The sequence below is a fragment of the Festucalex cinctus genome, chromosome 16 (genome assembly GCF_051991245.1).
Source record: "Festucalex cinctus isolate MCC-2025b chromosome 16, RoL_Fcin_1.0, whole genome shotgun sequence".
NCBI classification, from domain to species: Eukaryota; Metazoa; Chordata; class Actinopteri; order Syngnathiformes; family Syngnathidae; genus Festucalex; species Festucalex cinctus.
In genome coordinates, this window is record NC_135426.1 from 11,805,605 (window position 1) to 11,819,885 (window position 14,281).

The following is a 14,281-nucleotide window of genomic DNA, read 5'->3' on the forward strand; positions in this document are numbered from 1 at the left end:
TTGCAGAACTGGATTTCCCATTGCTGCAAACAACCAAGTACAGTCATAGTATGATATAACCCGCAGCACCCACCACCACCCCAGTTCAGCCATGATCCTAGTAAGGATAATAAGTGGTACAAAAATGGGATGAATTAAGGCTGGAGATTTCATCCATACCGAAATAACATACCTTTGTTTGCTTGTTTGCTTTCTTCAGGTCGTTTGGCGGCCATTTTGGAATCATTTGGGCACACTGTGGCCAAATAACTGCCCACAATGACCATAATTTGAACGTTTTATTAATTAAATACAATAAAAACCGAAGAATGATAAGATGTTGATATATTTGACTTTATATTTTTAATTTAATAATAATGGCTGAGTTGTGAACTTCATCCTGTAATCACTTTCTACTTCCTGTCAAGACAGGAAGTAAGGTAAATGCCAGTGGCCAATTTAAAATTGGGCAGTCTAGCCAACGCCTGTCAGAAATGTCTGCTGTGACAATCTACTGCTTTTTTATTCATTAAATTTAAAAAAAACAACAAAAAACTAAAAATTATATGTTTACATATTTAACATAATTTTTTTTCAATAACAATGGCAGAGTTGCCAATTGCTCTGTACAAGGAATTAATAACCAGTGTCAAAATTGCCCTCAGTGTTGATCTACTTTCATGTTTTTATTAATTTAAAACATCATTATAATACTTTATATATTTTCTTTTTTTATTGAATAATAATGTAATTTTATGAATTAATAATTTTATGTTTTCCTTCCGGACAGGAAAGTAGGTGCTGGTCCTTTTGGAAATCATGCTTATTATGTGATTTAATTAATAAAGTATATACGCTATCATACATTTTTTTTTTTTTTGGAAATCCATTTAAAACATAATTAGTTCAAGTTAATTGAACCAAACCATTGACAAGCCGCTTGGGAGCAGAGAATGCAGGCTCTTTATAGGTAGCAGAGTCTAAACCATTTTTTTTTTCTCAGAAGCTTGCTTCACACTGACATTTATTTAATTTTAATTCAACGTCTAATAACACAACAAGCAACATTTACAGTGGGCAGTTTATTGAACTTGTAAATGTGTTAGGCGTCATGAAAGCATGACCTTTTATTTTTCTACACTCACAAAAACCATAAAAGTTTGCACAATTATAATAATCATTTGCTGCTTCAACATTACATTCAAAGCTGTAAATTGTTATAACTACATTTTGTTAAAAACACACTATTTACATAAATTGCAATACAATTATTTTTTTGTTTAATATTTGGCTTACTTACATTAATCTCATCACATAATTTACAGGCTCTCCATAACTGATTAATAGGAATATTTCATGTAAAAAAAAAAAAAAAAAAAAATCACAACTCAAACAACTACAAAAATGAGACATACAAACAATACTAAAGCTAATCCCCTCCCAACCCATACTCCAAAAATGTATCAGTGGACTCATGAATTTGATGCTGAATGTTCTCATGTGTATCCGAATGGACTGGCCATCAAGCAATAGCTCCACAATACGATGCCATTCAATTGGATCATTTGCTTAGTGCAGTCAAGAATCGTCTGCTTTTAAACTTTACAGTGAGTTCTGCTCCAATTATTTTGTCCAATAGAGAATACATAACAGTACATGTCGGGTTAATGACATCATTTTAGAATTGTGCTTAAAGTTACATATGATCAGTAGATTAGAGCATTTGGGGTCTTCAAAAATCACCTTTCTGACTCTGCTAGGATGATCATTTCCTCGGCTTATGGCACTAGTAAAAAAAATAAAAAATAAAATGCTCCATTGTGCATTATACTTTGGCACAATACTTGTACCCCACCCCTCTAAGGTCATGCAATATGGTCAAGGACAAGCCCAGGCTCTAAAAGCATGCAAAATGCCAATATTTGTTTGGTCCGACTTCCTGTTTTAAGTCTTCATTGAAAAGTGCAAAGCTGATTGGGAAAAAAAAAAAGTCTACAGAGGGCAGCGGGCGGTCAAGTCGACGAATGGCCTCGGACTAAAAAGTTGCTGGTCTTAAAACATTAAAGTTACCTTTGCTAAAAGCGCCCTGGTGAGGAAATGTCACTTTGTCGTACCATTGCTCAATGTGGATATGATTATTGATCTTTGTTGAACTACACTTTAGTCCAAGTGCATGCTCCTTCTCAAGCACCATTTTAGCCATACAGTGTACAAATGTACAATTGTCATAAAAGAAAAAAAAAAAAAAAGCGTGCAAGATTGACGGTTTCCAATACTTAAGGCAAAAACAATCCTCATACAGTATATACCAATATACATATATGCGAAATGATGACACCTATCAAAACTGTCGTTCTAAGTGTAAACACATGTAGTCAAGCTATATAAAAACTATGTTCAGTTTTTAAAAACGGCCTGTCATTTATCGGAGTGGAGGTACGGCATTCTAAGCTGAAAAAAAAAATCAACGAAAGTTTTGTGCCCAGTAGAAAAGTGCAAATAATGCCAGTGTGTTTTCTTCCCGCCACATTCCAGTCTTCCTATAGCTGGGAGACCTTCCGGGGCAGAGGCCTCGGTCTGGGCACGCGAGGGTCCGACGTCGCGTCCAGCTTCATGCTGCCCGTGCGCAGCTGGTGAGGTTTGGGGGGCAGGGCGGGGGGGTCCACCTGCGGGGGGATGGACAGGCTGTGCGGCAGCGGCACGGGCCTGCCGCGGGGGTTGTTCCTCTCGTAGACGCTGTACGGCGGCGGCGTCTTGTTCTCTCTGCGGACGGGCTCGTCGGGGGCGGCGGCGTTGGGCGTGGTGGCCGCCAGCGGCTCGCCGGCGGGCAGCTCGGTGCCCGACGCCTCCGACACGCTGCAGCGGCTGAGCGAGGAGATGCCGCTGCTGTAGCTGCCCGAGAGGACGGGCGAGTTGGAGACCAGGCTGGTGGAGTGGCACTCGGTTGGCGACGGGGTGAAGGGCGGCATGGTGGCCTGGCGGGTGCAAGACAAACACGCAGACGTTACTTCTCCTCTTCCCACTCTTGTCTCAATCTAATTCGATTTTCACTGAATTGACCACAGGGAATTTACGACCACATTCTGTTACCATTCGTCTTAATGTCATTTCGACAGCGGTTGCCACCAAACATCTGGTGATATGTCATTTGCAATCCTTTAAAGAAACTCTTCGAAATCTTTATTTGACTAGACATGCTGGATTGTTTCCCAACATTTATTTAGCTGCAGTGTGCATAAGTGTCTACACTCTAAAAACAGTTAGGTCAAAAGTAACCCAATAATGGATCAAAAATGGACTGATCTGAACATTTTTTTTTTTAATACAAAGTGACCCAAATTTTTGACCCAAGTAAAGGATCTGACCAATATTTATGAGCTGTTTTATACTAAAAGACCAATTTCTTGACTCAAAGTTAGGTCAAATAGACCCACGTAGAGGATCGCTCCATTTTTGAACCATAGTTTTTTTTTTTTTTTTGTGAAAAATATTTTAGAGAAATTGTGATATTGTGTGTGGAAGAAGTTTTCGATCTTTGAGTTCATCATAAAAAATGGGAGGAAAAACAGAAGTGTTGCGTTTATATTTTTGTTCTATATTAGAAAGCTATAAGGCAACATTTTCTCAAATTGCTAGGTAATGTTCTCAGACATCTTATATAGACAGGGAATCAATTTGATTGGTTATGGCTAGACGTGGGTAACAGAACTGACATGGAATTATCTGATTGGCTGTTGACCAGATAAAGAGATTAAAGATTCTTGACATCACATAGTTCCTGACATCACATAGCTTAAGACCAGTTGAAACTACATGCCGGTTACATCAGTTCTAAACGGACACTTGACCTCACGGTCATGACCCAAACATAACCCTTGCATGACCCAAACTTAACCCTGGCATGACCCAGTCATGACAGGTAACAGAGGCTTGTCGGGCGTCGTCGTCTGATTGGGCAGACTACGACGACACTACGAGTGTGCACTCCATCTCGCTGCAGACACGCCACCGGGTTGTGTGCAAACATACACGCACAGCTGTGATTGACAGCGCACGAGCTGTCACTCACACTTGCAGCGACGCTTTTTCCCTTTTTTTTTCTCCTCCCCGCAAGCCGTCACCTGCGACAAAAGCGGCACGCTTCGCGCTGTCGCCTGTGACGAGCACACAAAGACGACAGAGCGCGAGGAAAAAAAGTCTTTAGCCTCATTAGGAGCGCCGTCTGCGCTTCCTAAAGCTTTACAGGACATCTATTAAACTACTTAGAGGACTCCCTGTCAATAAACAGGGCTGAGGTATAAAATCACAATGTTTATACAGGAATTCCCAAGCATATTCATGGTTCAATATTTGGAAACTTTTTTTAGAGGCAACATATCGCTGAAAAAAAAAATATCCCCTATTCCTGTTTTTTTGTTTGCTTTCTAAAATGGCCATAAATGCTGTCTAAATAGCAAAGCAGTAGTCTCTTTTGGACAACTGCTATCACACTATTCAACGCAACACCTCAGTTGGATATTCAAAAGACTCGCAAAACATTGGCAAGACAAGGTCAAAAGAAAAACAACCAACCTTTTGCGGCGACCTGGACATGAGAATGGGGGACTGCGACCTCATGTTTTTCGCCGAAGAGCCTGCGTGGCGAGAAGCAGAGAGGGAGAGGAGCCGATGAAACGGAGGGCAAATTCAAATAGTTTGCGCCCACCAGCGGCGCGGCGTGACGCGGCGTGACTCATGCAAACACGGGTCGGCCCCCGTGGCTTCAACCGTGAATGAATCAAATGGTTGCCCATGTCGTGCGGGTCCTTGGGGTGGCCTTAAATGCTTTTTAGACGTGGAACAGCTGCTGTCGCCTCTTGCAACTCAAGCATCTGTTTATTACATTGCCGGGCCAAATAAGTAAATAACGGCTTCTCACAGGGGACTGATAAAATAAATATGGGAATCAGTTGAGTCTGGTTAACAAAACGACAAAAAATGGAGTCACAATCCTGCCACATTTGCATGTTCTTATATATTTCTGCTATTCTAATACTGTATGTTGGAATACATTTGGATTTTATCAAGCTAATGTCACATCTGATAGAAGTGTTCATTTTTTATTTAAGGTTAGTCAAGTTCAAATATGCAATAAAAATGCACAATCTGGACAAAAGTAATGAGACACTTCTAAATAAACTGATCCATCAATCAGCTATAGACGCCAAAGTTCAATGTTATTCTACATTAATCAGTCATTTTGGATGCAATCATCTCATTTTCTTGTTTTCTTTGTTACAGTTGAAAAAGCAATTCCAGTTAGATATAAAAGAATGTCTGCAAATATTTGTCCATATGTGCGTGTGGATTTTCTGGAATGGAATGGAATGTAATACCTGTGTAAGGTGGCCTGGGAGGGATGGGAGGGACGAGCAGCTTGCCAACAGGGTCAGAGAAGGACGGCACGCCCCCTTTGACGCTGTCCAGGCTCCAGCTACTGGGCGTGGGTCGCACTTTTGATGGCACACGGACACGTCACAATCACCACGACAACCAAGACAACAACAACAAGATGGCGAATGCATGCACAAACGTGACACGTCATGCATGTTGGGGAAATGCAAACACCATGCAAAGGAAGCATTGGGGATTTGTGTAACATTGTTGATATTATTAGCATTGATAGCAATATACTGTAAAATGTATGTTTTACAGTATAAAGTGTGACTATAAAAAAAATATAATAATGCACAATTTGCATAATCTAAAATTAAAGTAAAATGACATGCATATCAAATAAAATGATATTAAGTAGAATTACATTAGTGTACTAAAATATATATATATTTTTTAAATGTACACAACTATAATAAAGAAGAAAATGTTAAAGTGGAAAATATAACTAGAATTGCATTAGGACATAAATCAAAAATAACCAATGGAAGTAAAATTGCATGAATATAAAAATTTAAAGTATAACAAAATAATAATAAAAAAAATAAAAATAACTACAATATATATATATATATATATATATATATATATATATATATATATATATATATATATATATATATATATATATATATATATATATATATAATATATAAAAGGGAAAAATTAATGAACAATTATGTAAAAAAAAAGTAAAGAAAATGTATTTGTGTATAATAAAATAATCTAATAATATTGTAATGATAACAATAATAATGGAACATTTAGGAAGAATTATTGGAAGTAAATCAAAATAAATAGAGCATTATATTAAATTATATGTGCATAAAAAAGGAAAATAAGTATACATTTTTTGCACACGTTAAATATAATAATATTAATAATAATAATAATAATAATAATAATAATAGAAAATTTAAGTAGAAATATTTGTAGATAAAACAAAAATAAATAGAAAATTGAAGTAAACTTCATGTGTATAGGTGTATAATAAAGAGAAAAACATGGAAAATGTATTTATTTATAATAAAATAATCGAATGATGGTGATATAATAATAATAATAATAATAATAATAATAATAATAATAATAACAACAATGACAGAACAAAACAAAATTATACAAAAAATAAACAGAAAACTGCAGAAAAAAAAATTAAGAATAATTACACCATTATAAAATTTAAAAAATTAATTTAAAAAATTAAGGGGGTTTACTGAATGCGTAATATTTTCCCTTAAAAAACAATCACAATGAAAAAACTTTACTTTGGACATTTGACGTGACTGTTTTGCATTACGACATTGCGTAGTGTACCGTATATTGTTATTAGTTGGATGAAGGAAATAACGCATAATCAACAATAATTTTTTGTACTAATTTATCACCAAATGGATGATGCTTGAAATGTTGTTTTTCATTTGAAGCCAAACCATTTGAAGCTCATTGTCTGAAGTAAAACTAAAAACTGTCTACTGTAATTGCTATCCACAATTAGAAGGTGTCATTTCACACAGAACATGCGATCACAGATTTCCTGCAAATTGTCACGCGTGTGTTCCTTCATCGGAATTGCGGCATCGTGTACCAAAACGTGTCAAGTTAGCATATTGTGGCGCCGCTTCCTCATTTACATCCACAAACGCCGTCACCCAGGAAAGGCGAGGAAGCAACCCGGCCTCATCTCGAAACAACGCTTCCGCTGTCGTCGCTAATTATTTCACAGGCTGTTTCCTAGTTGTACTGTTGGTTTGTTTGTTATGAAAGGAAAATGCAGAGCTAGTTTTGTGAAACTTGTGCATTTAAAAATAAATAATTGTGGAACACAGGAGATTTGTATACTTCTGAGCTTATGAAGAAAAAAAAAAAAAAAGATAAGCCGGGTGCTTTTCTGAGAGATACGCATTTATATTTATGAATTCCACGCACATCAATCAGCAAAGGCTGAGCCTGCAATATGACTCATGCAAATGCCCACTCTAATTAGACATGCGGCTTCCAACACAATCGCTGTGATGTGCCTGATACAGTCAGAGAGCAATTCCTTAATTGAACATTCGGGAGGATCATTCCAAGAAACACGGCTCGAGTTCGATGAAGCGCGTTTGCGGAAAGTTGTGCAGTGTCAAGTTCTGCTTTTTACCTTTGTCTGGAGCTGAGAGGTTGGGGTCACTTCGGGGTAACGTGGTGTCACCTATCTGATGAGGAGCAGCCCTCTGCACACACACGCACAAACAAAGAGAGGAATTGGGCATGACACAACCTCCCCAGTATTAGGGATGTAACGATATACAAACATCAAGATACGATAATTATCACGATACTGTGGGGAGGTTGGCGATACTAATAAAGGTCACAATATTGTAAAAAAAAAAAAAAGAAAAAACAAAAAAAGAAAAGAACTTATACTAAAAAAAAAAAAAAAAGCCCACAAGATTGTGCTTTTGTAAATTACAGCAATGCATATAAACAACCTACAATCTCTAATAAGACTTAATATTGAGGCACTTACCTGCTAATTAAAGTTCCTCCACATATTGACTCGGTTAACAAGCATATTACATTCCCTTCACCTGACCATTGGCAGAGATGTTAAACATAGAAGGCCAAAACATCCCTTATGAAAATTAAATTGCACTCATAAAGTAGCCACCAGAGGGTGCTAGAACTGCACAAATGGAAATCAACCTAACTTTTTTTAAACTGATGTGTGCCTTTTAAATATTGTGAACATGACAGCGACAATATTGTGGCAGTTTTAATCTCACGATATCACGATATTGCCCATATTGTTACATACCTACACAGTATGCAAAGAATGCACATTGTGTACATAAAGTTGCCCTAATTACAGTAACCTGTGAGTTTTTTTTTTTTTTTTTTTTTTTAATCAATAGTGCATTAGTAGCTAATAGCTACAAGCAAGAACATGAAGGCCCTGCCACTATTTTTTTTTCCTGCACTTGTATGCAGGTGAAGTGCGGGGGAGTTAAACGGCCTTGCGAAGCAAACATATTTATTCTGCTGTTTTGTTTCTTTTCTTTAAACAAAATGTGCCACCAAGGCTCAAGTGTGCATACGCTGGCCTTGGGTGAGAACAGCAAGCACAACATGCTTTCCAAACGCTTCGACGCTCACTGTCACTTTTCAACAGCCTTTGGTGAAGGCCCACCTTCATAAAACATCAATAACGCTTTGGAAAAACTCATTTAAAAATCTGCAGCGTTCCTGTTTTGCCATAGATAAACGATGCCTGAATATTTCTTAACCACTAAATGCTAGGGACGTAACAATAACAGCAATATCATGATATTGTGATATTAAAACTGCCACAATATATCATCGTTGTCATGTCACGATATTAAAAGCAGCACATCTGTTAAAAATGTTGGGCTGATTTCCATTTGTGCGGTTCGAGCACCCTCTGGTGGCTAGTTTTTTTTAGTGCAGTTTAATTTTCCCAAGCCATGTTTTGGCCCTTCTATGTTTAAAATCCACACTAATGGTCACATGGCGGGGAACATAATATGCATGTGAACCGAGACGAAATGTGTAGGAACTCAATGTGTGCTTGCATTCAAAAGTGCCTCAATATATATATTAGGGGTGTGAATTGCCAAGTACCTGCCGATTCGATCCGTATCACGATTCATAGGTCACGATTCGATTCGATACCGATTAATCCCGATATGAATTTACAAGTCGATTGTTGCGATTTTTTTTTACTCAAATTTAGAAAATACCATTCAGTAAATTTGTACATGTATACTGTAAGATTTGTATGAAAATGTATTATTCATTGATCTGAAACTTCAGTTTTATAACTGTGAGCCAGGTTGTAACCCTTTTCATGTTAGAACAGCATTGAAATTAAATATTAAGGCTTAGTGTTCCATTAATATAACAATCTTCCATGCTTAAGGTATGAAAGTTAGACGTTTTGTTGAATACTTTTCCATCAAAAATGGATGTTAAAAAATCGATTCGGCTGCCTACTGAATCGATTCGAGAATTGCGAGCTGTAGTATTGCGATATATTACCGAATCGATATTTTTTAACACCCGGAATATATATTTTATTTATGTTTTTAATAATTTAATCATATTTTCCATTGCTGTATTGTACAAAAGCACAATATTGTGTGATTTTTTATTTATTTATTTTTTTTTTTACAATATTGTGACCTTTTTTTGTATCGCCAAACGCCCCAAAATATTGTGATAATTATCGTATCATGACCTTCATATCGTGATATCGTATTGTGATGTTAGGATATTGTTACATCCCTACTAAATGCATCCATAACATCTAAGATCCAATGCATACATGTAGTTGTTATGTGCGTGCATGTGTTAAATTAACCTGTGCAGGATCCAGAGGGTTGGGGAAGATGGCGCTGACGGGCCTCTCCCTGGGCGACAGGCAGGCGTTTTCTCTGGAGTGCTTGTGTTTCTCGGCCATCTGCGGCGAACCTGCAGTGGGCGGCCATGAGTCAGCGCGGGAACACACGCAGAGAGCGGCGGGTGGGAGGCGCGAGACTGTTACATGGCAAGACCCGGACATCGGCTGACTCCAATTCCCCTAATTCAAGCCTCCGCAACATGATGAATAGCCCACGTTCTCCTTCAGAGTGGACAAGCGCGACGGGCGGCGCGGCGTCTCTCAGCGTTTGGTGGCTGGCTCGCAGCCAGATAAGAACACACAAGCGATAAGTCACAACGGGCTTTACGGCAAGCCACGGGCCGCGTTTATAAGGGCGCCAGCTGCTCGCCAAAGAGGAGCGTATACGCGTCCATAAACGTCGCCGTATATTCGGTCTTTTTATGATTTGGATCAGGAAGAAATATAGCACGATAAGAGGAAGGGCGAGAGAAGACTTGAGATATTCAGCAGAGACTGTAATGAGGTCCAAGAGGTTTTGCTTGGAGTTGTCCTCTTTTACTCCAAGTTGCTCAGGATCTGCTCATTTTCGCTTTGCATTCAGACCATTTCTCAGTCCCGAGCTTTCCATTCTCCAAGCATGTCGCAGTTAATGCGCTACGTGCGGACTGAGCTGTCTGTCTCACCTCGAAGCGCGACAGTCGCGATGACATCGACGTTCAAGAGCGTCTGTTTCCTACACGTGGCTTGAAAGATAAACAATCAGCAACCAAAGCCATGTTTTTTATTCTATTCGGTTTGGCTTTAGAGTCACATTCAAATTCCATCACTATTTTGCCAGGGTTAACTTCAATGCAATCATAAACCAATGGACCCCTCAGTTAATGAATGAAAATCTCACATTGGTCATAGAAATAGCTTGAATCTGTAAGTAGTAATAATGAAGAAAAATTGAATGACAATTAACCAATTAAAATCAGACACTTCTTTTGAATTTGGTTCAATAGAATCATTTAAAAACAAACACAAAAAAAACCTAATCAAACAGGCCTGGACAAAAATGATACTGCTCCTAGAAAATATTGAAAATAATGACATTTTTAATGCACGGCGTGTACCACATTAAACATGGACCAGAGGAAACAAATGAGCGAGTTGTTGCAGATTAGAAAGGAAATTATAGACGTGGTGGTTAAAAGTAAAGACTATAAGATTGACAAGTATTTAATAATCGAGTAATCGTTGGGAGCCATTTTTTAATTTAAAATTGCCCAAATCTTCAGCATATCAATAGTAGTTCACTGATTTTTGTAGTTATTTATGAAAGAAGGTAGATTATCTTCTGTGTTTAATCAAAGTAAGATATGTGCAAACAATTGTTTCATCACGCTGTCCCTTTTTTTGTTGTAATCACTATACAAATACAAAGTACGAAATAAACACCAAAAACTGGTTAATAAGAGGTAATCAGTAGGGATGTAACGATAAGCGTGATATCGTGATATGAAAACTTCCATAATATCGTAGTCGTCATATTCATGATATTTAAATGCAATACATTTGTTCAAAGAGTCAGGTTGATTTCCATTTGTGCAGTTCTAGTACCCTCTTGTGGCTAGCTTTTTATTGCAGTTTCATTTTCACAAGGCATGTTTTGGCCATTCTATGTTTAAAATCTACACTAATTGTCAGATAACATAACATAATAATAAAACATAATAATAATAATAATAATAACAACATAACAACATAACATTGATGTTATGAACAAAAGCAGAATATTGTGCTTTTTTTTTTTTAGCATGAGCTCTTTTTTTTTTTTACAATATTGTACCCTTTTTTAAATATCACCAACCTTCCCACAATATCGTGCTAATCATATCGTGAGCTTCATATCGTGATAACATCGTATCGTGACGTTTGGATATCGTTACATCCCTAGTAATCAGTGAAATTGCTTTTGTAATACACTAATACAAAATTTAAATTAATCTGATAAGTCAATTAATCGATTGAATAATTGCTAGATTAATCGATTCTAAAAATATTTAATAGTGACACCACTAAACCTATTCAATATCTGTGGAAGTAGCAAAAAAATTCGGTCTGGAGAAAAAAAAAATCAAACATGGAGCAAAAGGAGCAGTTCAGCTTAACGCAGCATTGAAAGACCTTTTTCATTGCAGGAATTGCTTGAAAAAGTTGTGCAACGAAAGTGTTGCATCATTTTTGTCCTGGCCTTGCGGTGCAAAAGTTTGGACGCAGTTTTAGAAGACGCGACTCTCACCTCTGGCACTGGAGGGTGCTGAGCTGGTGACATTGGGCGAGGCAGAGTGGTTGGAGCTCAGGCTCGAGGTAGACGGACTGGGCTGGAAGACGGGATCCGAAAAAAAAAAGAAAAAGAAAAAAAACAATCACGCTATCATCATGAGCCATCAAACCAGTGTTCTTATATCCCCGAGATTGATGAGTCTTGCGAGAGAGTGCGCCTGACGTCAAACGAGGCCATCTCGCCTCGTGTTCTCCAAAAAGAACAAAGTCAAAATGGCTCAAGAGGCTTTAACGGCCGCAGAAAGGCACTTGAGCCCCTCGCCTCGTGCCTTGACGAGGGCTTTGCCTTCAAAGGAGGACACGACTGCGGGGCTCAGCGGCAACCGCATTCGCTCGTAACTAAAGAAATTGCGACAAAACGTGAGCAGTAAACCGAGGTTTGATTCACTGAAAACACTTCTTGCTCAGCGTTCGAGCTGATAAATGAGGCTCAACTGTGAAATTAAAACATGATGGCGAATGTAAACCTCCACCTAAGCTACGGGATGGTGCAACATGAGCCTACACTTGCTGCAGTATACGTGCATCCATGGCAACAGCTGTCAAAAAAACATTAATTTTTCATTTTACACTTTTTTTTCCAAGCAGCATAAAAACAAAGAACATTTTTTGGAGCGGTCTTATTCCCTCAGATCTGTCCGTCTGCTGTCATGCGATACAGCCCTCATTTGAAATGTTTTTTCCAAGCTCTAGGTGCCCTATCAGGAGTTTGATGCGGCAAAATGGGTTTCGGAATCTGCAGATGTGAATTCTTCGCATGGTGCGTTCAAGTACCTGCATGTTGAAGACTTCATCCGAGCTCTCCGACTGCCCCGTGATATTGCTGACCTCGTTGGACGCCTGAGAGGACAGCGACGACGACGAGTAGCGGTTCACCGCCGGATAGCTGAGGAGACTAGCGGGGATGCAAAATTGTGTGTCAAAAACCAGGAAAGAATAAAGAAAATAATAAACTGTTTTAGCTATTAGAGTGACTCACCGAGATGCAGCGAGAGCCGCAAGGAGAAAGAGGAAGAGGAAGGAGGACAAAGAGAGACATAAATGGGAGGAAAATGTCAGATTTGAAGATAATGACAGCTTCCTCTGATGGAGGAAACACAAAAAGGTTTGTTTGAAATCGCCACAAAAAATGAATAAATATGAAATTCAAAACTCAAAGTGACGAGAGGGGAAATGTCAAGAGGGAAGCGGATGCGACGCAGGCAGCATCTTCCTGTGTGCCGCCGCCACCGCCGCCCCCTGGGATCAAACTGTGGAGTCAGAATGTCGCAAGGAGACAGCGTGGCAGGGTCACTGAACACATCAACTCACACACACGCATGCACACAATTTAACTGCCTCTCAGACATTCATCGGTCGACCCCTCGGCGGCCGACTGCATACTCAGTTGCAAGGCAAGATGAGCGCAAGGTGGCGTTTGAGGTGAAGAGAAGACGTGGACAAGTTTCCAATAAAACAGGGAAGATGAAGTGACATTTTGACAAAAGACATTCATTATTAAAGTCACGCTGCCACCGAGCACTTCAGTTCACAATTCGGTTTTCTTAGTCCTCCCTTTGTCAAAAGTCTTAAATCGATGCCTTCTTAAAATAAATCGCCTAAATCATGTTTTTTCTTCAAAATTTTCAGAAAACACAAAAAATTTAACCATTTGCATCACGAGGAGATGATTTTGGTCAAAAAATAAATAAATAAATAATATTTTTTGGAAAAAAATGACTAAACTCATTTGCTCCCAATAACATGTAAATACGTTTTTTTTAATGTCTTAAGTGTCCCAAAGACATATTTATACGTATTTATTTTTATTTTTTTTAAATGCTAGAGCATACAGAAGGCTTTGATGCAGCCTCTCAACTGCAAAGAGCGGTTGCAGAAATGGTAGTTATTACACAAAAGGCCAGCAGGTGGCAGCAGAGCAAAGGAGATCAACCAGGGTCATCTAGAAAAAAAGCTCAATTACTCAATTTTAAATAGATTTGTGAAAACTGATGAAACTTAGCTCTCTTCTAATGCTAATTGCTGCAAAACGGAAACAGATAGAAACACTTTTTTTTTCCCGATGAAAGAAGAGACTTTAATCTTTCTTTTGGTAGGGTCCATGCTTTTATAGGAATTGAACACAATATTCTGTGGGCCTTGCAAAATCAGTCAAAA

The 14,281-nt window shown here is 38.4% G+C and overlaps 1 protein-coding gene across 4 annotated transcripts in view; it reads right to left on the reverse strand.

The window, feature by feature from the left end:
* Positions 1-1,042: 1,042 nt before the first annotated feature.
* dock4b (dedicator of cytokinesis 4b) overlaps positions 1,043-14,281 on the reverse strand; it is an 84,701-nt gene continuing 71,462 nt past the window's right edge. For 2 of the 4 annotated variants that reach the window (XM_077499951.1, XM_077499949.1), the window contains 7 exons: positions 12,899-13,019; positions 12,081-12,162; positions 9,776-9,885; positions 7,556-7,628; positions 5,355-5,471; positions 4,552-4,613; positions 1,043-2,954 (listed from right to left, as the gene is read on the reverse strand). In XM_077499951.1, the coding sequence (XP_077356077.1) occupies positions 2,520-2,954; positions 4,552-4,613; positions 5,355-5,471; positions 7,556-7,628; positions 9,776-9,885; positions 12,081-12,162; positions 12,899-13,019 (1,000 nt within the window). In that variant the 3' untranslated portion in view covers positions 1,043-2,519. The remainder of the gene's footprint in view (positions 2,955-4,551; positions 4,614-5,354; positions 5,472-7,555; positions 7,629-9,775; positions 9,886-12,080; positions 12,163-12,898; positions 13,020-14,281) is intronic. The other 2 variants (XM_077499950.1, XM_077499952.1) reach the window with 2 other exon arrangements.